This window comes from Rousettus aegyptiacus, unplaced genomic scaffold (assembly GCF_014176215.1).
Source record: "Rousettus aegyptiacus isolate mRouAeg1 unplaced genomic scaffold, mRouAeg1.p scaffold_m13_p_3, whole genome shotgun sequence".
NCBI classification, from domain to species: domain Eukaryota; kingdom Metazoa; phylum Chordata; class Mammalia; order Chiroptera; family Pteropodidae; genus Rousettus; species Rousettus aegyptiacus.
The window spans coordinates 149,166,208-149,191,929 of record NW_023416306.1 but is presented as its reverse complement, the minus strand read 5'-3'; the positions used below and the strand labels follow the sequence as shown (position 1 = coordinate 149,191,929).

The 25,722-nt window shown below is 51.9% G+C and overlaps 1 protein-coding gene across 1 annotated transcript; it reads right to left on the bottom strand.

Annotated features, from left to right (window-relative positions):
* Positions 1 to 250: 250 nt before the first annotated feature.
* On the bottom strand, positions 251 to 25,565 carry PLEKHD1 (pleckstrin homology and coiled-coil domain containing D1). The gene is made up of 13 exons (XM_016131343.2): positions 25,141 to 25,565; positions 16,402 to 16,495; positions 15,965 to 16,054; positions 15,668 to 15,744; positions 14,721 to 14,812; positions 13,723 to 13,775; positions 7,980 to 8,074; positions 6,459 to 6,552; positions 4,836 to 5,014; positions 4,132 to 4,264; positions 3,652 to 3,796; positions 3,129 to 3,278; positions 251 to 2,820 (listed from the first exon to the last, which is right to left on the bottom strand). The coding sequence occupies exons 1-13, from the start codon at positions 25,287 to 25,289 to the stop codon at positions 2,651 to 2,653; spliced, it is 1,521 nt and encodes a 506-aa protein (XP_015986829.1). The 5' UTR covers positions 25,290 to 25,565; the 3' UTR covers positions 251 to 2,650.
* Between the last annotated feature and the right edge of the window lie 157 nt (positions 25,566 to 25,722).

Genomic DNA, 25,722 nt, shown 5'->3' with positions numbered 1-25,722 from the left:
GACAAATCCAGGCAGTGGATCCTTCCCAGGGGCTGGGAGCTGGGCGAGGGGGGGTGGGGGAAGGTCAGAACCTAAAGGTGTTACAGACCTCATGCTTCATCCATTGGGGAAAAGGTTAGAACCGGGATGACCCTGGAAATAGCACCCAAACTAGAGCACTACAATAGCAAAAGCGGGAGCCATTCCTAATTTTGCTGGGAAACAGCACAAACCAGTGCAAGTCCCGGCATGATGATAGATCATCCACCCCAAGAGGAAACAAACCAAATAGGAGAATCCAGGCTTTACCATTTCTTGCTCTTCCTTATATGATTGCAAAACCGAAGCATTGACCTGTCCTCATCAGAGCGGGTAAAATCGTCAGTTTCTGGTGGGGATACTGAAACTAGCAGGCCTTAAAACTAGGCTTGAAACTTAGTCTCCCCGAGGCTAGTCTCACAGGTGCCAGCTGCTCTGTCCTTTTGGCGCGTGCCCAAATCAGAAGAAAATCCAGCTGGTAGTCCTTGTTACATGGGACAGCCGGGACCTTAGGGTGGGAACATAGATTTCTCAGTTAACTGTTAAGAAGCTTGTGGGGAGTGCTTCCTTCTACAGAAACCCGTGTGCGTGAAGGGTGCAAGCAGGCAATTCTGTGATTCCACATTTGGCCTGCAGGGGACAATCTCTCTCTAGCAATGACCACACCACAAGCATACTGCAGGAAAAACATTTAATTGGCCTAGGGTTAAGGGTTTCGTTTTGTTTTTAAAAAATCAGTAAGCAATTTCCACCTTTACATATTTTCATACAGGGATTTTGCTCTTTTATCTATTTACAGTGCTGGGTATATAATGAGTTTTTAACAAATAAATACTTATGAATTGACCAGCTGGTTGAAGATAACCCAGACTTGCCTGAGGCATGGTAAGTATACGGTGTAACAGGAGAAAATGAACTAGGGTTTGGTGAGTGTGCATGGAAAAGCACTTTTATTTCTGGTTAATAGCTTGCCCAGAAAAAAAATGCATTTGAAAATTTCCGAAAGATCTTTCTCCAAGAGCGAACCATTATCAACCTAATTCTTTAAAAACAAAGAAACAAAAAATAAAACAGTAATCTTGGTTTTATAAATCTTTTTAAAGTCCACCCTACGTATGTGTTAGATAAGTGAGTTCCAGGTCGAAGCAGGGTTCTATGTATGTAACAATTTTACATTTAGACTCGCCCCTTTCAGATACATTGAATCTGAAGCACCTGCACCCCTGTCCCCACCTAGACTCCAGGAAGACTGGCTAAAGCCATCAAGGTCCATCCACCAATGAAGAGGGACCCTGGCAATTAGTTTCGCCAGGCGGGTTTGAGCGCAGAGCAGTGAAGCCTATCTACATGAATTTTGAGCCAGTAATACTCTTCCCACGCTATAGTCTCACACAAGTCCCCAGAGACCTGCGCCTCTGCCACAACCTACCCTGCAGTCATCTGTCCATCTCTCAGACTGGGCTTTTCACTCAGTTTTCCAAGCAGCAGAGAATCAGCACCTTTAATACCACCAGTGTCCCTGAGCACCCTGATCCCAGGTAGACCTCCTTTCTGGAGAGAACGACAGGCTCAGCAGCCTCGGAAGGTGGGCCTAGAGGGGGACTCGCTGGGCAGACTGCTCGTGGGTGAGGGACATACTCCACAGCCCTCAGCCCCGTGGAGGGTGGTGAGCTTCTGCGAAAGCTGCAGACAGGTGTTTCAGCTTCACCGCTCATAAAATGCGGCCGGCCATTTTTCACTGGCCCAGGCCCTCATTTTCCAGGGTTCATGGTCACGTTACTTCACTGAGTAAAGCCTCTGCAGGGAGAGGAGGCAGCTAGGGGACTGAAGCAGGGGCAGCTGGGAGAAAGATGTCTATGGTCCCACGGACCAGCAAGGCCACAGCAGCCAGAGGGAGCTGCCTTCCTGTTTATCCGGAGAAGATACTGCAGTTGCCAGGGCCACCTTCTTCCTCTCCCTGACTTGTTATTCATCTTCTGGGAGACCTCTCGGCACCACTGCTGACCCAGCTCCCAGCCCTAGGTACATACATATGCAGGAGGGACACAGGGGTGTGGGGGTATATGCCACATCACCTTCATAGGGTACTGAGGCTGCGAGCGGGTAAGCTCACCTGCAAAGGGGAGTGAGCTGGTGGTCCCACAGGCAGGGACAGGAGAGGTGGCACTGTGGCGGTGTAGTGTGCTGAGGACCCAGAGCTGCTGTGCTAGGGCCCTTGACTGGGGGATGTATATGGTTCTCTGGAGCAAAGAGAGGGTTAGGGAGCTCTTGGAGGAAGCGAGAGTCAAGGTAGGGAGGGAAGCCTTTCACACATGAGGACCAGAAGGGTGGCGGAGTCACAGAGAGGTAGAGTGGGCAAGGGAGAGGGCTGTGGGCCCTGCCCACCCCCCTCCTGGCCTCACCATGACAACCAGGCAGCACCCACCTAGGCCCTGTACAGGCCTGGCATAGACCCAAGGGTAGGGTCGGGGGTGGGGGTCAGGGAGGTAGCATCCCTGTCCTTTGTGGGCCCCCGGTGGAGCTCTGGCCCATAGGAGAGCTGAGAGAAGCCAGGTAGAGTGGGCCTCGCCCTGCCGTCTCTTCCCAGCCCCCCCCCCTTGGGAAAGACTTGGGAGGCAGAAAGGAAAGCCCATCACTTTCCACCCCGCGGAAGTGCCGAGGATGGTCCAGGCTGAGTCACCATGATGTGGTAGATGGATTCCCGGAAGCGCTGGTCCCGGCTCAGCCGCTTGGCCACCTCCTTCAGCTCCTCCATGTTGTTGGCTTCCAGCTGGGAGGTCATGAAGGACTGGGACGGCTTCACTGGGGAGACAGTGGCCCCGCCGGCCATGAACGGCCCTCCCTCCATCAAGGCTGGCCTTGTCCCCAACCCCAGCCCACCTTTCTCACTCACCACCCTGTGTTGCTGAGCTTCCCGCAGCCCCTTCCCATCCATGGGCTCCCCTAATCCTGGGAGAAGCCCAAGGCTGGTGGAGCAGGTTCAAGGCCACATTGTCCAGCCTCGGAGCTGGGCCAGCCCTTCCTACTCCCCATTCTGCCCTCTTTCTACCTTGTCACCCACAGCCTGTGACCACGCCCACCCCATGAGCCACGCAGACGGCCACACTCACTGTCATTCCAGGAGGTGCTGGACCGGCGCCGGTGGAAGCGGCAGCTCTTGATGCGCCGAGTGGCCGCCTTGTGGATGTACACGGAGTTCTTCATGATGACCGGCATCTTGGCCTCCAGCTCCGCGTTCCGGATGCACTCCTCGAAGAACCCTGCCGGGGCGGCAGTCCCACTGAGTCCTTCCCCACCACGCCCCACGCCTCCCGAGGGTCCTAGTGGGCTCGAGTGAGAAACATCCCGACCTCATCCCTTGGGAGACCAGAGCCACCTGCTGGTGGGGGCAGAACTGCAGGCTTTCTCCTCAAGGACCCCCACCCCAGATCAAAGAACAAAAACAATGGACTCAGGAGATGCCTGCAGGCAGGAGTCTAAAGAAGAAACTCCATCATTATCTGGGAACCTTTAACACATAACCCCATGTGGGGCTCTGGGCCTCATTCCAAGCCCCAGGGGGCCTGGACTCTGGAGACGGCTGAGCGCCAGGGCTAGGAGGCCGGGCACCCGGCACCTCAGGGCGCGGCTTACTTTTCAGATGGCTCACGTCAGCTCGCATCCTCTCCTCCTTCTCCTTGTTCCGAATCTTGGAGTTGAGCCCTTGTTCCAGGCTCCGCAAGGCCCCTTCTGCCTCCCGCAGACGCCTTTCCAGGTCCATGCGGACTTTCACCTCAGCCTGCAGTGGCAGGGAAGGAGAGAGAAATGGGGTCCTGGGAAGCAGTTGCCACCTACCCTGGAAGCCTTCCCTGATTGCCCCTGGCTCAAGTGGGTTTTCTCGCCTCTGGACGTGGATGGAAGTTACCACCTCTGCCTCATCTTATGCCCTCTACCGATGGCCTGGACTTGGCCCCACGCCCAGCAATGATGCCCCATAGAAGTGGCAGGTCCACTGCTTCCTCTCAGGGTGGCTCTATTGCCTTCATCTGGCTGGTTAGATAGGCAGAGGTAATTCAGGTAGCTGCCCAATAAAGTGCCAGCAAGTGAAGGAGGTCTCCAGGTGAGGGGAGGCACCTTGAGCTCCTGCTCGGCCTGCTGCTTCTGTGCCGTCAGCTCCTGCAGCGAGTTCTGCAGTGCCTGGGACTGAGTTGAGTAGAACTCGCGCTCCTCCTCCAGGGCCCGCGAGCGTTCCTCGTTCTCCTTCATCCTGCCCAGGCGGAAGAGGCATTCAGTCATAGCTCACTCTCCTACGAGGGTTTCCAGTGGGAGGACACTCCCTCGTAAAGACCTGGCTGGAAAAACCCAGGCTTTGGGAGCCCAAGAACTTCCTGGGTCTTGTCACCCAGGTGATGAGAGGGGTGGTGTGGGCAGTGACAGGTGGCCTAGCCTTATCACAAGACCCGAGTCCTGGGTCCAGGTCTTGCTGGTTCTGTGACCTCAGGAAGCCCCATAGCTCCTCCAAGGCTGTTTCCTCATTGGTAAAAAGGGGTTAAGAGAACCTGCCCAGCTGGCCACAAAGCATTGTTATGTGGATCTAATGCCTGTCTGTACTATTCACACCATTGCAAGAGATGATCCAGTCACCTCGGGGTAGTAAAGGATCTCTTCCCATTTGGCTTCCTATTTTGTGGAGAAAATGAGTCCTAGCCAAAAAAAAGAGAAAGTGAGCGACCTATCTGGCCAATGCCAACTAGAACCCAAGAGTCCAGGTGTCCAGTTCGAAGTAAGTTACCAATCCCCAAAGCCAGTCATGGACTCAGGCATCCCAGGCTCCTCACCGCTTCTCTGCCAGCAGCTTCTCCTCCAAGAGCTGCTGCATCTTCTCTTCAATCTGCCTTAGGTTGCTATGGAGACCTCCGCTGGGAGGGGGCTGCTCACTCTGATTGGCCAGTGTCTGTAGTTGGTTCTCATTCTCCTCTAGCATTTCCAAAGTTTTCTTCTTCTCTATGGAGAGTTCCTGGCATGCAGGGAGGGAAAGAAGAGAGAGAAGAGAAAAAGCCAAATTTAGGTTCTCCACCATGACTGCTCTCACCTGCCTTCCAATTCCAGGACTCCTCCCTCAGTCCTCTTAGGGACACCTGAAATGTCTTCATTCCTCCCTTGAGGTAAAGGCCAACCCAAATCTCCATCACAACAAGTCAAGGTTATCCTTCCATCAAGGGCGTCGAGGAAGAGCCCAATGTGGCTCCCGGTGGAGATGGCACCTACTACAACCGAAGCCCAAGACCCAAAGACACCATGACCTTCTCTGGTCCTTGTTCCTCCAGGAGCAAGTGAGAAACTGTTTGGCTCACGTGAAAAACACCCAACAAGACCAGCCCAAGAGCAGATTCACATTCTCCCCATTTATAAGATCAGGATCTTGCACTACCCAGAAATTTCAGAGTTGAAACTATCCATGGGAACCACCTCCCATGATGGGAAATGGAGAAATATAAACGAATAACGGCACCACAACAAAGCCTCAGTCAAGGGAGAATAGAAACCCTCACAGTGTGCCAGGCCTCACAGTGTTCAGTAAACATTACGATCCCCAAAACATTCCAGGTTCGCTTTACATGCTGGGATTGGAGATGCTTTAAGACATAGTCTAGTGAAGTTCACAGTTTGGAAAACACAACCTAGCGTGTTAAGTGTCATAACAGATGTACAAAGTGCCATGGGAATCCAGAGCTCAGAGCAAATTCCTGCCTCAAATAGTCAGGGAAGCTTTGGCTAAGGTGATGTCTGAGCTGACTCTTAGAGAAAAGAGTTCTCAAAGCAGAGAAGAGGTAAAAGGGCATTATCTGTAGAAGGAATAGTATGGGAAAAGTATAGAGAATGAAAACACTTGGCTTTCTCAGGATACATGAGCTCAGTCATTTGGAGTCGGGGCCGGGGTGTCTTTGTGCAGGTGGGGTGCAGAGGGGAGACAGAGGGAGAGTGGGCAGCAGGGGAGGAGAGGCTGGGGCCAGAGTTTGCATTTGCATGCCATCCTGAAGAGTTGGCACTGTGTCCGTGACACCTGCCACCTCCTCTTCCCCCTCACAGTTTCTGTGGTATCAGATGGAGGTGATGTGGCAATTGATTTCCCTTCATGCTCAATTTCACCCTGTAGCAACTAAGTGAATGAGCCACAATCCTCCATCTGATATAAAAATATAAGCACTAAAGAAGGTAGATTTCCCGAGGCCATGATCATAGCAAGGGCAAACCTGAACTTGCCCTTCTGGATCCTGCTTTGGGCCTCATGTGTCAGCTGAGTTCCCAATGGTCCAGAGAAGAGACCCTTAAACCAGTGCTTCTTAGTGCCCATTGCCCTTGCAGATCACCCTCTGTGGAAATGCCATTGGAAAAAACAGTATCATGTGGCCCGACTAACCAGCCTGCCTCTTGATCAACAAGCTCCAGTGTCCCCTCACCTCCAGTGTCTGCTGCAAGGACTCTGTGAGATGTCTCAGTTCCTTTTTCTCTTGCTCCACGCCTTTGAGGCATCTTGCAGTCAGTTCTAGCTCCCTGCAGAGACAGAGGTATGGGTATTGAAGTGCCCGCCTCTCCCAGTTCCCTTTGTACACAGAATCACTCCTGCTTCACTTCCTGATAAGGCTCAGAGAGGTCCTGGGAAGGCCAGCTCCTTTGCATGGCTGGGTTTTGATGGCAGCTACAGGGGCCCAGGGCTAAAAGGAGACCCCAGCCACGTAGGGTTGAAGTCACTTACTCCAGGTACTCATGCATCTGTCAGTCTGAATAAACCCAGAACTATTCCACAGGCAGAGAAACACTGGGAGTACAAAGGGGTTCTGGCCTCACCCCATCTTCCCTAGATGGCCCCTGTTAGAACCCACTCATTCTGACATGAGAAATGGCTGAGGCCCTTCTCAAATGACAAACTCCTTGTTGGGCCACCTTAGGCCTTTACACCCAGCTCCCCCTCCTCCTGCTTGGAATGCCTGTCCTTTCTCTTGCCCAAAATTTCCAAATCCTACCTATCCTTCAAGGCCCAGCGCACCTAACCTCTGTTCAAGCCCACAGGAACCAAGCGTAGAACTTAATTCCAACAGCACAGGGAGTGTGCCCCATGCCTCCTAGCACCTAGTTACGTATTCTTGTGTTGATGTTTCCTAGGTGCGAGTGTGGTTTTTTCACCCGGATCCTCAAGGGAGGGGACTCATTTTCCATTCCAGTGTCTGGCATAATTCTGGAGCTGCGCAGGTGCTTGGCTATTTACTTGGTAAGATCCTCTGAACTACACCCTCCCCAAAACACATGTCTATTGACTTTATTTACAAGGTTGTTGCAAGACAAATCACTGATGATCAATAGTGATGATGATAACAATGATAATGATAATGACAATGACCACACCACCAACAGTACGCAGAGTAGGAGTCTCTAAATCTTGGATAAGCTACATCGGAATGACCTGGGGAATTTTTTAAAAATATGGATCGCTGGGCTCTATATTCAGGAGGTTCTAAATCTGCTAAATGATTATAATGTGCAACTGGTTTGCAAACCATACACAGGACTAAAGATCGCAAGGAATATCATTAGTCAGAATGTGAAGGGGCTGTGTAGGAAAGACAGGGAATGCTAGGGGTCTTAGCTAATGGCACCTCCAGACCAGCTTCATGCTATCTGCCCTGGGAAAGGAATGTTTGGACGGAGACAAGAGGGCTTGTTGATGGGAGCGAGGAGGTGCCCGTCAGCACCCGCCCATGCTCCATGCCCCAGTGGGCAGAAGTGGTCCATGTATATGGGGTCTATAGCTTTTTCTGGGCCATCCCAAGGCCTGGAGCATTGGGAAGATAGACTGAACCAAGTTATCAAGTAGTGACGATCTCCTGGGCAAAGGCCTGTCCAGGCCTGATCGGAATGTGGGTTCTAGGTGCCCTAACCCAGGCGTGCCTTCCTCCCGCTCCCCTCCCGGGCACCACCACCACCTCTTGATCTGCTCCTGCTCCATTCTTAGTTCCTGCACCACCTCCTCAAACTGTTGCTTCTCGGCCTCCAGCACCTGGTTAAGGCGCTCAAGCTCCTGAAGAGAATCAAAGAGAAAGAAGAGTTATGGGCATCAAAAGGAACCCCTTACTCCAACCCAGGGGACCCTCTGGGATTCAGCGCAGTGTGAGGAAATACTCTGAATCAGACTTGAAATTAAGTCTTGAGTAACCTTGACCCTCTCAATGACACAGTCTCGACAAAACCAAAATCTATGATGAGCTGGGCTCACTTAAAACACATTTTGTAAGCTGAAGGCAGAATTTACAAATCATCCAAACATTATTTCCTGTGATTGGATGTGATGATAATTCTAGATGTCACTCACACCCTAAGTGACATCTAGAATTATCACTTAGCTGTTAGCTTGCCCTCAAGCCCTGGAAGATAATGTGGAGAGTATTTCCATAAAGAACCCTGGAGTGATTGATATCTTTTAGAAGTGGCAGAGAAAAGCCATTACCAACTTCAAAGTAAGAGGATAAGGACTCTTATCTCAAGGCATCTGGGAAGCAATGAGCACAGGTGTCTTTAGTTTCCCCTATACTCAGTCTGTCCCAAGGGACCAGGAGAGCCAGAAAGCCCAGGACAGGCTGGCCTAGGGGGCCAGATAAGTCCCTTTAAAAATTCTGGCAAGCATATGAATTTTCCCAGCAAGTATATGCCCTCTAGGGGTTCTGTTTTCCTGGGGTTCAGTAGCAGGTGGTATTGGGGGAAGTATACTTCAAGTGAAGCTTAGCCAGAAGCATTTTTGTGATGACTGCTTTGCTCCTCCACATTTTATACTATGGGAGGATATTATTTCTAAATCCACCTTCTCATTTTCTAGCTCCAAATTCCATCCTCATTTTCACCCAGGGGTTTTGTTCTCAAGAATCATGAAAACTCTGCCAGGGAGCAGCGCTGCCTGGAAGAAGAAGTTGCCATTGGCTTTGAGGAGCTACAGAGAAGAAATAAAACCTGAAGGAAAGGTAAGAGTCTGATTCCAAACCCATGCCCACCCTCCCTAAACTTCTTACCCAAAAGCTGCTCTTTCTTTCCCTTCTGATCATTTTTGGCACTTCTGACATGGCTCATTAATGGTTATCAAGATGGTTGCTCACTGGCACCTTGATGCCCTTCCTGGCATGCTGCATGGCCACAGTTTGCCTGCATAAGCTGGGCAGGCTCATGGGACTGGCTAAAGCCAATGGAATGTGAGCAGAAGTGTGTCACTTCCAGGAAGATGCCCCTAAGAGATGGCATGACAAGCTATGTTCCCTTTCCCTTGCTATAGCAGCCAATGTTTCTGCAAATGATGGAAGCTCCATTAGCCTGGATCCCTGAAAGGAGATGTAGAGCAGAGCCTACAGCTAACCCATGTAGCTGAGTGAGAAATAGATGTTTGCTGTTCAAAGCCACAAATATTTTGGGGTTGCAGTAGACATAGCCACATATATATGTAATATAAATAGAATTGAAATTTTTTTTCTTATAGACTTCCCCCTTTTTGATGAAAGAAATTTCAGAGTTTTAAAAAGTTTTAAAGCCTCTATTTCAATACATTCTCTGTAGCTGACACATATAATTGCTAGTGAAGACAAACTTCTCTGTGGCCTCAGATTTTAAAAACCTGATTTATTGCATCTCTCTGCTGTTCAGGGAACTGAGGCAATTACAGGCTGCAAGTATCCCTGTAAAATCACAAGGGAACCTGGCTCTAATAGGCACCTGGCTTCTGCTTCTTCAGAACAGATCACCCAGGACCCCACTGGAGGATGCCACCCCACACACAACCCTGGCTTCTCCTCCCTGGAGAGCCCCTTTCTCCACCACTCCAACTTACAAATATTTCCCTGTATTTACTATTACACTGGGACATCTTTTTTTGCAATTGAAAATGAGAGAAAGTAAATTATTAAAATGCTATGGAAATGTCTATACACTGCTAGTGGAAGTGTAAAAAGGTACAAATTTCCTGGAAAGCAATCTGGCAATATGGATCAGAAGTCTTAAAAGTTCTCATTCTTTGACTCAGTGTGATTCCACCTATAAGAATCTACCCTAAAGAAATAATTGGAAAGTAGACCAGGATTAATGTATAAGGATGTTCACTGTGGTATAATTTATAATAGTGAAAAGAGCCTAGATTATCCAAAAATAAGAGATTAGTTAAATGAAACATCACATAGGATAAATGAGTACCTGGTCACTAAAACGGATGTTTTGAAAGAACGTTAAATGACATGAAAAATTGCTAAAGGTGCAGTGTTAATGAAGGTACAACAAATAGTATAATGAAAATGCAGTCCATAAAACAGAGTATCTGACATGTTCCTGTTATATTTAAAATATGTATAAGAATAATGTATTTCTTTAAAAAGACAGAAAAGAAAAACACCAAAAAGCTGACAGTAGCTGTCTATTGTGAGATTAAGGAGAAAGTCTGTTTTCTAAGGTTTCTACAAGGAGCATGATTCCTACCCTTAGGCAAAGGTTGTGTAGTAAAGAGGAAAAAGAAAGACAATGTCCTTCCTGGCTGCTCACTTCTTTTTCACCTTTCAATTCACCTGTATGGCTCTTAAATAAAGCTGATGTCCAGGTGTAGCCTGAGAATGCTGATTCAAGAGGAACCTACAACCTACAAGCTCAGAGCACCCAGAACCTTCTGTTCCTGCAGCCCGGGAGTAGCAACTGCCATAGACTGAAGTCAGACCTGGTTCAGCTAAAGCCTTTCTTCACTGTAGTTCTTCTGACTCTTGGACCAGACTTAAGTTGCGGGAGCATAAGGTTGGAAAGAAGTCACTAGGAGGCAAATTCCAGCTCAATGAAAGGAAGAGTTTTCAAATAACAAGGAAATAATGCAGAGGTTACCTCTAGCACTAGTGAGTTGCCCACCACAGAATCAGGATCAACATCCATTAGGAAGGTCGGTAAAGAGCCTCACCTTGAAATGGAAGGTTCTTTCCAGCTCCAAGAGCCTGTGCTCTGACTGGGAGCACCCTGGTGGCAAGAACCCTGCCTGCCTGGCCCTGGCATTTCTGATTTCCCATGTGCTCACACATGTGCAAGGCTGAGCTCTCACAGTTCAGCCAGAAAAGGAAAGGTAGGCAGGCTGCCCTCCTCCAGGGCATGAGAAAGACGAGGCCACACGGAGGTAGAGACATTTGAGGACCTGCGCCCAAGGAAAGGCATGGTCTTCTGGCCCCAGGCAGATGAGCTTCCCCTGCACTCTGCCCGTGCCCCAGAGTCCCAGGCCCTTTCTGCCACACAGAGGATGGCATCACATGGAGCACGTCTGCACGGGTCTGGCCAATCCACACAGCACTCCCCTGCACTCAATTTCATTGAGCCTCACAGTCACCTAGGAGCTAGGTGGGCACAGCCATTACTCTTATCAGAGCATCACAGATGGAGAAACTAAAGCTCAGAGAGGTTAGGTTGTCTGAGGCCACACAGTCAGTGACAGAGCAGAGACTCTAATCTGGGTTTCCTGGTTCCAGACCCTGAGTCTTCCTTCAGGTCAAGCTGTCTCTTAGACACCAGAAAATCTTCATCTCATCACTGGGCAGTTGTCCCAAGTCTCTTTCCTAAGTGGCGTGTGGCACACCCAGACAATCTCCACGACCTGGATTGGAGAGGGGAAAGGTACGGGGGACAGGCTGACCCATTATATGGATGAGCAGGTTAAGGAAGGAAAACCTCGGTAGAATGACTCAGTCCTATTCTTGATCCACAGCAAGCAGCTGACACAGGAATGCGAGCCTGGCCTGTCCTCTCCCTCCAGTCCACTCAGAGCAGCCCTCACCTCAGGAACCAGCTGGGCCTGAGTGAATCTCACTCACATTTTTGTACCCCAAACCAGGGAGTTCACAGCCGACGGGCCTCCCTCCTTCAACATGCTACGGCTTTCAGTGAGGCCTGTGTGCAGTGGGTCTCTGCTGTCCTCATTTCCTGGCTTAAGACCTAGATAGAACGTCTAAATTTTCCTCCGGCTGACGGCTGCCCCAGATTTAGCCTCTCTGATGGATAAGTCTGTCTCTCTTCCTGCCAGTGGCTGTGTCTGTCACTCCATCCCATCCTCTGGCTTCCTGGGTTACCTGTCTTGAAGTTGCCGATAGCCTACTAGAAGTCTCACTTCTGAAAATGTACAGAACTATATGAAAATAACACCAAAACGCTAATGTAGGACCTAGAATGAGAGCCTGGAGATACGGAGGCCCGAACGCCACTGGGCGGGAGCGGGCTCAGCGCTGTCGCCATGCCAGTTCTTAAATCCATGCAATGCTCACACACACCCTCGACAGGCTTTGAGTTTTTGTTTGGGTTCAGGTTTTGTTGTTGTTGTTATTGTGAACTGATAAAATGATTCTGAAATCCAGCTGGAAGAATACATGAGCAGGATTATTGGATAAATTTTTGAAAGAAAAATGTGGGTAGATTGTCCTACTGGGTTAAAGTCAATATGTAATATAAAATTACAAGAATGAAAAACGTTCATTCATTGAATCATTCCACAAACATTTATGAAGCTCTCTACCTGGGCAAGGTGCTGAGCCAGGCGCTGGGAATGTCTGGGGTGCTATGGAAAGATGACTGTAGGGCATGTTTCAGAGCCCAGTGAGGGGTGGCTGGGAAGCATAAAGAGTTAGCAACAGTCAGGTCGAGCGGCAGGCACTGAGCCGAGGCTGATGGCCCTGGACCTATCCCTTGCCTGGGAGAGGACAAGGAAAAGCGACTGGGCAAAGAGAAGTCTCCTCCCTCTGTGGGCGGCTCTAGGCAAGCCACTCTGCAGCGTTGGGCTTCAGGCAATTCACACGCAAAATGGGCTCATAATTAATAACATGATTGTAATACTAACGAACATAGATACTCATTAACATGCACTATGTGCCACACACTTTATACGTAACATCTCATTTAATCTTCACAACATTCTTAATAAGGTGGGTTCAATTATTATCCCCATTGCTCATGTGAGAATATTGATGTTCGGAGAGGTTAGGTAACTTGCCTAAGGTCACACAGCTAAAAGTGGTGAAGGTCCAATACAAACAGACGCAGCCTGGCTCCAGAGTCCACACTGCTAACCACAAGCCTAAGCTGTCCATCAGGGGAGGTAATGAACAAGCAAAGCCCAAGGCTACATGGAGATTCCAAATGAAGTTAGACTTCAGAGGCTCCCTACTCTCCAATGAGAAAAGTGTTTCCTTTACCCCACAGGCTAATGCTGGTCGCCTCTGACTTGTATTATTTACATTTAGAGAATGAAGGAACTCCTGAGGATCATCTAACCTGATCACACTTACGGTGCCAGAAGCCTTCAATAAATGAGAGGCCATCACAGCCTCCTGTGACTATCACCAGAGGCAACCAGCTCATTACCTACCAACAACAGCTTATAAAATTTTTGGATAGCTCTATCCCTAAGAGGTGGTTGCCCACCTTTTTTATTTTCCTCCCCAGAATTGGCAAGGAGAAATATAGGTCTTGCCAAGATGCTACAGCAAGTCCCAAACACTGTCCTCTCATTGGCCTTCCCCGTTCTGCCCGTCTGATTTCCAAGCCAGTTCTCTGAGCGCCTGGCTCCCCCACATCATTCCCTAATGCCAGAAGCACAAGCTAGGACGCCTTGGTTGTTCAGGGGCCCACAGAGGAGGCTGTGGGGAGGGGCGGTAATTCTGAGCAGCCCCAGCGTGCACCTACCTCCCTCTGCTCCCTCTGCAGGCACAGTTCTTCCGTCTCTTCCATCAGCTTGTCTGCCAAAGTGAGCACACAAACACTCTCACGAAAAGCCCACTCTAGATCTGGTCTAGATCTAGGGGGCTGGTGCTACAGTCACCTCTGTGACTCCCACCAAGGACGAGGTCAGCACTGCCCTGCCCAGGCCAGCTAAAGAGTGGGGCCAGCTCCTGGCCACGGAAGCTCCCTTGCTGGCCTGAGCTGCTTCCCTCCTTTCCTGTCACTGTCCCTGCTTTGTGCGTTTACAAGGTGAGCACGGCCTCATCCTTAGGAGCTCAAGTGTGTCTGTGCACGCCCAGGGGTGCTGTTAACCTCTGCAGTATTGTCTGGCTAGTGGAGAGAGCAGGTCCTATGGAGAGAGGTGTCTGGAGCAGACAGGAGGGAATCAGTGTTGGGGCCCCAAGTATCTAAGCAGGTGTCAGGGAAGAGGGTCCCAGGCAAAAAAACAAACAGCATGTTAACAAGCCAGTCAGGGACACAGGAACCTTGTGGTCAGGTTTAAAGTGGGCTGGGGTGGTGGTGGGGGCAAGCCCAGGACCTGGCGGCCCAGGGAAGAATAACATCAACTCCATTTACAGAGCCCTTGCTACGTGCCTAACACAAGTGTTTACAGGTGTTCTCATTTAACCCAATCCCCATACCAAAAACTAGGACCATTTTTGTCTCCATTTTAAGGATGAGGAAATTGAGGCTTAGAGAGGCCATGCTGCCTAAAATAACACATGGCTGGTGGACAAGTGACAAAGCTGGGTCCTGAGCCCAGGCTCTCCTGCGTCCTCGTGCTGGCCGAAAGGACATTTATTACATCATAAAGCCCTCCAGGCTCCATGCTGGTGTCTGGCTCCTCACAGCCTGCCAAGCCCCACCTAAGACAGCTCCGCCCTCCAGCCCTCCAACAAGCCCCTGGCTCTGAAGTGCTACCATCAGGGAGTCTCAGCCTCCAGCCCATCCCTCCAGCCAACCTAAATACTCCTGCTTCTCTTTAGCCAGTTGCAGACCCTGGGCCTCCAGGCTTTTGATCATGGCTTCTCCCAGTTGGGCATTCTTCCAAGTCCTGGGGAGGGAGGGCAGATGGGACCGGAGAGAGAAGAGGAAGAAATACAAAATTGTGAAAACAGAAGGGTAGAAGAGAAAGAGAATGCGCATGCTTTGTACTTGCCCATTCCTTCTCCCCAGAATCCTAGCCCGCTTTCACTCGGACACCCTTGGCTCAGGGCATGCCACCGGCATCTATCAGTTACAGTCGCTGGAGGCTGGCCCAGGCTGCAAAGTGGGACACAGGGGGCTGGGCCAACAGATTGCTTCTTGGCTGCTTCTACACCGCTGAACGCCCACCACCAGGCACAAGGCCTGGCACAGGGCACACATTCAGTGTTATTTGTTGAACAAAAAGCATGACCCCGCTTGAATAGGCAGGTACCAGGATAAGGGCTTACATACAAATGGACTGTGTTGGGCTGGAGGTTTCTATGATCTGGACCCTGACTTACAAAGCACTAGCTCTGGTCTTTGCTAGGATTAATGATGGGCCTAGGGAGGTAAGACGGAGGGTCAGGAGGCACCCAAATCCTAATAGCTGCTGGATTCACTCCCAAGAGTTAGAGACATGTGGTGTCCATGTCTGTCACCTGTGACTCTATACAAGCAAAGTTCACTTTGCTCAAAGCTCACTCAGGAGACCCCTCATGGATGCTCTGAATCTGGCCTATCTCCTCTCGCCCACCCTAACCTGTGCCCACAGCCTTATCCTCCAAAAGGCCCAGACATTTTCCTCCCCACCCTGCCCTCTCCTGGGGTTCTCAGTGTCCACCAGGATCCCGGCACGGAAAAAGGGAGATCAGGGTTGGTCTAGCCCACACCCCTTCCCCTTCTGGACCTCAGGCTGCCTCCTCCTGCTGGGAAAACTTACACCTTCCCCGACTCCTGCAGCATCTCCAGCCACTGTGTCTGCTCAAACTCAGACTCTGCCGCCAGCAAGATGTTCCCCTGCCAGGAAGAGGGGCCACAGTGTACCTGAGAAGCCACTCTGAGGACACGGAGGTCACCCGCAGGCCTCTGAGGCTCTGCTCTCTCACCCCACATCCCCATGGCACTGACACCCCTCCCAGGCCACTGGAGGAGTTACCCCCAGGGACCTGGGGGGGGGGGTTCCAGAAAAGCTGTTCTGCCTTTGTTGAGCCCAGGCTGACGGGACAGCTTTACTTACATGGAAGTCCTGGTGGGAGATTTTCATGGCGTAGGGCATGCTGGGCTCTTCCTTGGCCTCCACCAGGCAGCCCCCCAGAGGGATGACGCCCTGAGAAAGAATGGGAACAAGTAGTCCCCACCACACCCCGCCCAGGTCACTCAAGGCTCCTGGGAGCCCTCAGCCAAAGCCAGGTCCTGCTGAGGGTCCCAGGCTGGGAGTTAGACCAGAACTCTGTCAGCGGGGAGAGGCAGGGCTGGGCAGGCCCCGGGACACAGGAGGGTGGGGGCTCGGCCCAAGAGGGGCAGGGAGTCTTGTGCCCCAGGAAGGATTTGTTCTCTAGGCTCTCTCTAGACCAGAGCAAGGAGAGATTGTCCCTTACCCTCACAGGATACCCTCCCCTGTGGTCCCCACAGAGTCCTCCCCCTGCTGTGGCCCAGGGGAAAAGGCCCCCTCACCTTAGGATGTATATTGAAGTATTTATTGGTTTCAAAGCTCTTTTTTTCACTCTCAGAGTAGTAAAGAAGAAAGCTCTCTTTGATGATGAAAAACCTATAGTAGGTGGTGGGGAAGGAGGGGCAACAAGGAGAGAAGGGTGAGGTTCCTCGGGACAAGAGCATCCCTGGGATCCCGCATTCACATGGGGAGCCCATGGGGACACCAGCTCAGACTGAGCCTCAGAACTCACATTCAACATTTGGGCAAAGGCCTCAGCGGGCCAGCTGCCCACCACCACCAGCAGCCAACACTTGCACCAGTGGGCAGCTGAATTGGGGGGCTCACAAGTGGCCTCCAGATGTGGCTCCTCCATCTCCCCTGAGCTGCCACCCTCAGCCCAGGAGGGCACCTGTGGTCCTGGAGTACCTTCAGCCCACTGAGCCATTATCTCCAGGCCCTTCGGGTCTCCCAAGGAGAGGCTGGAAGAAAGGGAAGAAGATGCAGATTCCAGGATGGGTCTTTTGACAAGTGACGATGAAGGCGGGCGATCGCATGGAATGCGCGTAGCAGGCTGGTGAGGCCAGGCCTGCAGCCTGCACGTGACACCTGCACTCCTTAATGTCTCAGACTGCTCCACAGCCTCCTGCTGGGACTCCGGTCTAAGGCTCTCTGGGCTCCTGGTGCTTTCTGACTGCTAGGGAGACGACAGCCTTGATGCCCATAGGTGGAGCCCTGGCACCCACCTGGTGACCCTCACAAGACTAATGACTGGAGCTGACTAGGATAAGATGATCCCATTGGGCCTCAAAGCCCCCAACGCTCCGGGACCCCGAGTGGCTGGCTCCTTCCTCCCAGGGCCCCTGCCGTTGTAGCGACGGGCCTGGGGGAGCTGGAAGCAGTGGTGCTGGAGCTGGCTCAGATGGGCTCCCAACAGCCGACAGCGTGACTCTCCCCCGCTCTGCCTCCAGTGACACTGGGTCAGCAGCTCGATGTCAGTATAGTGGGAGTATTCGTACCATGAAAATCATCAGCTACTACAGAACCCTGTTCCACCTCAGGGCACCCCAAGAGAGCCCACAACCATTTGCCAACACACCTCTTGTGAGTGGCTTAAAAGGTTGCTGGCGGGCATCATGAAGTCAGTGAATTTCTGGAGGTTCCGCCAGCCATGTGATCTTTCCTGAGGCCATAACTGCTGTGGGGAGGGTCCCCGGGGACAGCGGCAGCTGCCATCTCACCTCCCCCCGGAAAGTGAAGTGTACTTTGTCCTTTGATGTGCGTCTCACACCCACTCCTGTCCGCCATTTGCACTGACCTGTGGACGCCAGAGGTGACATCCTGCTAATATCGACTCTTCCCCAGGGCTTTCTGCCCCCAGCAGAGAAGAGGCGCATGAATACCACCCTACACAGCACCACGGGGACATTCCCGGCCCTCCGGCACCTGACCCTGCCCACCTTCTCTGCTTTCCCGCCACTGAGCGCACTGCCTCCTACCTGAATCCAAGAGGAGGCCATGTCACTCTCGCTGGAATGCCCTCCCTCTGGCTCTTCACCTGGCTGAATCCTTCTCACCCCTGGTAACCAGCCCAGCCTGCGCTGCCATCTAAGCTCCTCCCGTACCTGCTGATTGGGCGGCGCGCTTGGCGCTTAGCACCACCGCCACATCCCACGTGCCCATGTTGTTCTGAGGTTGACTCTGGGCTCCTGGACGGCGGGCCATGCCCCCTCGGTCCCGTGGACTGAGGGACGAGGTACCCTGCCTGTTCCAAGGGAACTTCACAGTCAGTGAAAATGCAGGTTTTGGCATCAGACACACCTGCCATCTCCCAGCTAGGGGGCAAGTAAACTTACCTTTCTGAGATTCAGTCTATTTATCTGAAAATAGGGATAATGAAATTTATCTCATTTGATCATTGTGAGGATCAAATGAGATTGTGCTTATCACTCTGCCAACTTGTAGGGGATCCAGGACAGGGCTGACAGATGCACTCCCGTGGTCTAAATATATGTCACCCACAGGAGAGAATAAGACAGTCAGCACAGGGTGGCCTCCTGGGGCTCTTTCTCCTCCCCTTTCAATGGCTTCTGAAATATTGTTATGGACTGCACTGTGTTCCCCCAAAATTCATATGTTGAAGCCCTAACTCCCAATGTGCCTGTATCTAGATAGGGACTTCAGAAGGTACAAGAAGTTCTCACCATCATCAGTTGGTCCTGCGACTATGCAACATGACATATAACAAAACCAATTTTATCATAGGCTACTTGATACAACAAGAGTTAAGTTCCTTAACTGAGACAATACCTTCTTGCCTTCCTGACACTTCTGGAGCTCCCTACCCACGCAGGGCAAAGCACTGCACCAGGAACTTGGGGGTGCAGGGTGACAGGCAGGTGATCATTAGACACATGGGCAGTGAGCAAACAGGGACTCTGGAGTCCCCTGACCTCCATCCCTCCAGCCACAGTCTCAGGCAAGCTCCCGGCCTGGCTGAGCCGCCCTTTCCAAGCTCCTCTACAAAACGGGGTGCAAACATCCACCTTTGGGGACTGCTGCGAAGATTCATTCATTAAGTCAACGAATAATGGCCACCTCCTCTGGGCCTGGCAGAGTTAGGCAGGCTGTGTGAGGGCTGAGACGGTTACTGTTAATTTAGGTGTTCTCACGTGCTGGTTCCTGTGCTAAGTGTTCTACGAGTATCAGAGGATTTGATCTACGTAACTCTCTGGGAAGGTAGGGCTCTCTGTTCCCATTTTACAGGTGAGAAAACTGAGGCCTAGGGTAAAGTAATGTGTGCAAGGTCACAGCTCAGGCAGAGGTGGTGCTGGGATTGGAATCCACGGACAACAGTTCCTGCTCCTACTCTCCACACTGCTCTGCCCAAGGAGCATTTCTACCCTCCCTTGCGCCGGCACCTGGTCAGGAAGCGGATGGGCCAGATGCAGCAGGTATCAAGGCTGGGGGAGTTAAGGGTCAGAGCTCTGCCGCTTGCCTATGGTGTGACTAGGGCAAGACACCTGATCTCTGTAGGCCTCAGATCCCTCAGTGTAACTTGAAAATAATAGTACCTATCTCTTAGGGTTGTCAGAATAATTAAATGAATTTGTTCACATAAAGACTTAGAATAATGTGTGACACATGGTAAATATTCAATACATGTTTACTTTTACCATCACCACTTTTGATAAAAAAATAAAAAATAAAATAAATATTTACTTTTATTAGTACCACTACTGTTATTAGGTTCAGTACCTGCTGCAGCCTTCCCAGATCTTCCTTCCCATTTGCATTCCCAGGGCTCCTACTGGCGAGAGCTCTTGGCTTCAGCCCAGCTGGCAGTTCCCTGTTCCCCAAACACATGGCATTTTCCTGCATCTGCCCCTCCCTCCTGGGGGAAGCCCACCCTTTTATCCAGGCCCAACTCTGGTCCTGGGGGAAGCCCTTGTCCACCCCATGGGGTAGCGAAGACTACAGAGTGTGCATGAGGTAAGGGGTCCGTGTCAACAATGGCTGCTTCCTTTCTCTGGTCTTAAAAAATAGTATATTCATTTCTAGATTAAGGAATATTTATAAGGTGTGTGTTATTGACATTATCTTATTTAAATCTCTCACAATAACCCTGAGATGGAGATATTTGTTTTTCTATTTCACTGGTGAGGAAACTGAGGCACACAGAGATTAAGCAACTAGTAAGAGGCAAACTTGAACCTCAACTCTGTCTGCTGACCAAGCCACACGTTCAACTGCTGTGCTCTGTGAGGCCTGGTTCTCCTCATCACCTGGAATTGTTGTGATTGCAAAGTCCTGGTCAGCTCAGGTCAGAGAGCATTAATGAATCACCTGGTAGAGCCAGGTGCTGGACCCTGGAGCCTTCAAGGAGCTTAGAGTCAAATATGGGAGAGAGTGTGTAGAAATCAATAATTTAAAAAGTATCTAATGTTTTTCGAGCTCTTCCTTTGTGCTAGGCCCTGTTCTTAGTAACATCATTAAGTATGTTAACTCATTCACTCGTCACGTGAGCTAGGTGAACGAAGAGAAGTTAACTAGCATGCTCCAGATCACACAGCTGGTAAGTGGAGAGTTGGGATAATTATGTTAGTACCCCGGGACACTGTGAAGCACCAGGGTACACTGTAACATTTTACGTTTGTATGAGATACAGGAGGAGCACAGACCAGGGAGGAATGAATGGTTTAGGCGTCTGGCCAAGGGAGTTGTCTAAGAAGAGGTGATGTCTGAGCAGGGTTTTGAAGAATGAATAGGAGCATTTTAGGAATCTGGGAGGAAGCAGAAGAGGGAGATGCATCCCAGACAGAAGAAACAGCATATGCAAAGAACAGTGTGTTCAAGGTTATCAAAATATGTCTGGTATTACTGGCAGATAAGTGCAAAAGGGGTGGGCAGTAGTGGGGGTGGGAAAGAGGAGCAGAGGTGAGTTAAAGTCAAAGAGAGAAGCAGGGACGAGAGCAGGGCAGGGCGTGTCTTTGTGAGAAGGCTGGGCTTCTTCTTAAAGATGAAGAGAGCTGCAAACAAGATGCCTGTGAGGTCAAATTGTAGTTTTAGATGTGGGGAGGGTGGCTTCGAGGGCTCCACAGCAGGCAAATTAAAGTGATTAGCACTAACAGAGTTATTACGTATTGCTAATAAGAATCAGCAGGGCTGGTTGAATACTTAGACAAGGCAGGAAGAACAGAGTCTGGGATAACACAAGGACCAAGACTCCAGCTTAAGTGACAGGATGGACACAGGTGACAATCGACACAGACTGGGAATCCAGTAGGGATTCTCCTAAGCTTCACCCCCACCTTTACTCCCCTCCTCAATGCTCTGAATTCAACAAGGTCTCAAACAGAGCTTGGAGGCCAACCCTGGCCTCACAATCGATCCAGCTGGAAGTCAGGGGAAATGCTACTCAGACCCACAGGTACCTTCTAAGTTGGGTGGGTTCAACAAAGGTCCATCCCCTTTGCCAAGCTCCTTAATGTTGAGAGATGTAAAAGCCACATTCGGGAGTTGGAGCTGGAAAGGGCCTTGCATCACAGACAAAAATTTGGAGTTGGGAGAATTCTCGGGAAGCAGTGGGGAGAAGGGGCATGGGAAAGTACAGAGGAGAGGGGATCCAAGGAAGAAGACAGAGTCCGGGGTCCTACAGTGTCAAGGCTGGGGGAGATGGGTGCCTGGAAGGCATGGGAAACCTGGAACTAACACTCAGATAGAAGATGTTTGCACTTCTGTGATTTAAACGCCTCCTCCGCCCTCTTTGCCAAGTCTTCCCTTTGGCTTAGACCACTGCACACAAACACCAGTGTAAGAGGCTGTGCATCTATGTGGCAGTGAGGAAGGGTAGAGAGACCAAGAAATGAGCTGAATTCCACATCTGGAGGCACAAAGGCTGTCCGCAGGGGACAGTGAATTGATCCATAAACAAGGAAGCAAGTTTAGAGCCTCTTGGGGATTAGAAAGACATCCTGGTGCAGGTTTTAGATTCCCTCAGGATGTGGGATTAGACTTTGGGCCGAACTTATCTCTCAAGAGGGCAGCAAGAGCCCAGTAGCTATGGGAGCTACCCGAGGGCTACATGTCCCAGGAAGGAGGAACACGCAGCCTGGCTGCCCCTCCTTCTCTGGGCACTAACCTCTAGACTAGAACCAGCTCCCACCTCCTTTATTCCTGAGGCCCTTGGACACTGAGAATGGGGGTATGTGGGTTGGAGCCACCAGCTCCTGGTTCCCTTGGCACTTAGGGGACACTGTGAATCAGCTCCCTGAGGCAGGACCCCACTGATGTTCCACAAGAGTGACCTGCTGCTGGGCTGGGTGCAGGGCCCACTGGCCACCTTACATCTGGGGGAAGGAGGGACAAAAGGGAGTGTGGATGCTTCTGCTGCCGGAAGGACTTGACTGGGCCCTCCTCACCAGGGGCGCTAGCCTTGGGACTTGTTCAGAAGGGATTTGGGAGAGAGACTAGAATACTGGGAACAGCATTCTAAAACTAGGGAAGAGTTCACCTGCCGACTGGACCAGCCCTGCCATGGGCTGACACCGGCAGAGGCCGAGACACTCCACTCCTTTCCTTCCTGTCCATGAGCTCTTTGCCAAGGGCACCAGGGCCTCCACTGCTCACAAACTAAGCGGGGAGGCAGTCATCAACCATACCCTCTAGACACCTCTCCCAGATTCTCTTACCTCCGTGAAGAAATGTTTTTGATTCCTTTCTCCTTTCGTTGCCCATGGGGAAAAAAAGCTGACCCTTTAGCTCAAGGTCATCTTCCTAGAACAGGAAGGGCAGGGCTGCTGGGGTGGTAGGGGTTGGAGGCACATGCCCTCAGACAGACCCTGAGAGGAAGAGGTTTTATGGACCTAGCTGGCCACAGCCGGTTTCATCCTGCCTGTTTGTTATTTACGCAGTGCAGGAGCCTTTCCAGGCCCCCTCCCCTCAGCTGCGCAGCTAGGGCATCGATCGCCCTAATGGCACGGCGCTGTGGTGGCAGGCCTGAGCGGCCCCCTCCCCGGGCCTTCCTGCTGCTGCCAATTAGCTAAGGTCCGGAGACTCCATTTCACAAATGGGGAACTGGGGCCCAGGGGGCTCTGCTGGGAAGCGAGAGGAGACTAACTTTAGCATCATGCCCCTCCCACCCCCAGACCCTCTCTGGCTGGCTCTATCGCTGACACAAGGCTAAATTGGGTGTGTGTTGTATTTCTACAACTGCGAACATGGCCAGAGGCCAGAGTGGGTAGATGTGATGTTAGTCTTTTCTGAGCCCCAGAGGAGGGGGAGTCTTTGCATAGTGACAGCTCCAGAATTCTTAGAGTGGATGGTTTTTTGAGTGGCTACTCAGGGAGATTCTTGGGGTGGGGGAGGCGCTACAGCTCTCCAAGCCCTCACTGACTCCACTATTATCCTTTTAGCTGGGAGTCTTTCTCTCTGACACTTGCCGGTCCTAGAATCAATTCTGGGTGCAGAGGCCAGGTCCGCACAACTGTGGGTGAAGGGAACTCAGGGACGTACCCTTGGGAGGGGCGTGGTCACAGGCTCCTGGCATTTACTAGGGACACAATCAGGGGAAAATGCCTGGCAGAGATCTTGGATGACAAGACCCAGAGGCAATACCAAGGACAGACACAATGGAGGGTTGTGGGCTGCCTGGAGGCACTGAGGCAGAGGAGAGAAGGGTAGGGGGCACCCTGCTAATGGCACTTGAACCTACGAGCAGCTTTCCCACGCCCACTCGAGTGCCTTGCTAGAGACAAGGCTGCTCCTGACCTCAGGAGCTCCAGCTCAGACAGCTAAAAGCCCCTTACAAGATGCTCTCCCTGCTGCCCCAGGCCTCCATTTAGGGAGTCAGAGATAAGCTTAACTTTGGAGGAATTCAAGGAGCCTATATCCCATTAAATCCCAGAGACAAACCTGGCAGCACTAACAAAAGTACATATGTGACACCAGCTTTGTAAAATGTGAAACGCCATCCACAGCTCCATTTGTTCTGTGGTCTTGTAGAAATAATAAATAATTCATCAAAATAGAACATCAGAACCAACCACTACCCCATCCTTGTGATCTGTGGTCCTGGGAACATTTGATGCCCCCTTCTCAGGGGCAGACTCATGGTATGGGATGGGAAGGGGCATCTGGACACACTCCTAGTTTTTTGGCAGGATCACACCCCTAGGAAGGGGCCAGATCAGGGTCTGAGTTCTGCAGGCCATTCCATTAGCAAATCTCAGAACTGAGATTGGCTTGAAAATGGAAACTGTCCAGAGGACGGCCCATTGCTCCTGAAACCAGCACTGGGAGCTTCCTGCAAGTTCAGGACTGTGAGCTCCCCCTTCCTCTAATAACTTCCAGCCCATTTATAAGTGGAAAGTGGCTGATACCTGGAGAGCCACCTCTGAGTTGGGGACCAGGAAGCTGGTCCTGAAGGACTGGGCTTGGGGCTACTCTGCACCTCCCCGCCACCTCTTCCAAGAGATGAATTCATCAGACAGGTCCAATCCATCCCTCTCCCCCCTCAGCCTCTGCTTGTCTCCGCTCTAGCTGAGCCCCTCCTTTCTGTTCTAGCTTCTCAGCTGGGAGCACTGGAGTATCTTTTCCCTCTGCCCAGATTTAAATTTTAAAAAATGTATTTCGAGGGCCAGATGGAAGGGTTGCCGACATCAGCTCCACCGGGGGCTGGGTGAAGACCCTTCCTGGCCCTTCCTCACTCCGCTGTCCTGAGCCTTTCAGAAGCTCCCTCAGTGTGCACCAGATGGGGGTAGGCAGAAGGGCTGGGCATAGGATACCGGTGCCCCTCCTCTAAGCCTACTCCTTGCTCCTTGAGGCCTGGGCCAGGGGTGTTGTAAAGATGACATAATTGATAGTGGGGTCCCAGGAGAATATCGTTGGTTGAAGATGGAGTGTCTTCCTCCACAGCAGAGTCTGGCCCAGCCTGACCCAGCTGGGCTCCTGCCATGGCCACGTTCTCTTCAGCCCACACCCAACCTCCCCACCCAGATTTTGATCCACTCCACAGAGAATTCACCACCATCGCCAGCCAGTGGTCCCACCCAGCTCTACTAGCCCTCGAGCAGAGATGACCCCAGCCCAGGCTGGGATCCACATCTTTCAGTGGGAGCCATGGTAGAGTGAAATGGGGCGAGGCCAAGGTCACAAAGGAAGGCAGAGGCAGGGCCGTAATGAAGGAGATGGAGGGGGTCCTTAGGCCTTGGGCTCCCCCCCGCCCCCTGGCGGTCCTCACAGGGCGCGGGAGGCCCACTCACCGCCGGGACCACTTGGCGGATGGCCGCCCAAAGGGTCGCTTCCACAGCACACCGTAGAGCTGCACTTTGGTGCTGATGTCCAGCGCGTCCGAGTCAGTCTGCTCCAGGGACGGCGAGGGCGACACTGAGTTGGATTTGGACGTGAACATCCTTCCACAGTGGGGCTGCTTCTGGCCGGGCCCACCCACTCCGCCGGCAGGCAAGGACGCGAGGCTCCAGGCGAGGGCGGGAGAGCGGCGGGCGGCTGCGGGCGCCGTCGGGGCGCGTCCCAGCCAGTGGAGACGCGGAGCGGCGGTGTCCCGAGCTGCTGCATTAAAGCGCGCGGGCCCAGAGCCCAGCGCCGAGGGGTGCGGGGCGCGCAGCCTGCGGCTGGAGCTCGGGATTGGAGCGGGCCCGGCGGGAACTTGGCGGGGAGGGCGGCTCAGCCTTCAGCCAGCAGCATTTGCCCTCCCCGCTACCGCCCCAATTCTACTGTCCCGGATTGGCTGGGCGGGGCAGGTGAGCGAGCTGGAGGCCCGCCGCGAGCGCCAATCAGTGCGGGCGCCGGCCGGAGGGCCGGGCTCAGCGCGTCCCGAAGGTCCC

What these genes read in the sequence shown, in the direction of transcription:
- PLEKHD1 (XM_016131343.2), bottom strand. Translation starts at nt 25,289, where the DNA reads ATGTTCACGTCCAAATCCAACTCAGTGTCGCCCTCGCCGTCCCTGGAG. An exon ending in CTGCAGGAGTCGGGGAAGGT is followed by an intron (nt 14,813 to 15,667) that starts GTAAGTTTTCCC and finishes CTCCCTCCCCAG; the next exon opens with GACTTGGAAGAATGCCCAAC. An exon ending in CCTTGCAGCAGACACTGGAG is followed by an intron (nt 5,015 to 6,458) that starts GTGAGGGGACAC and finishes CCTGCATGCCAG; the next exon opens with GAACTCTCCATAGAGAAGAA.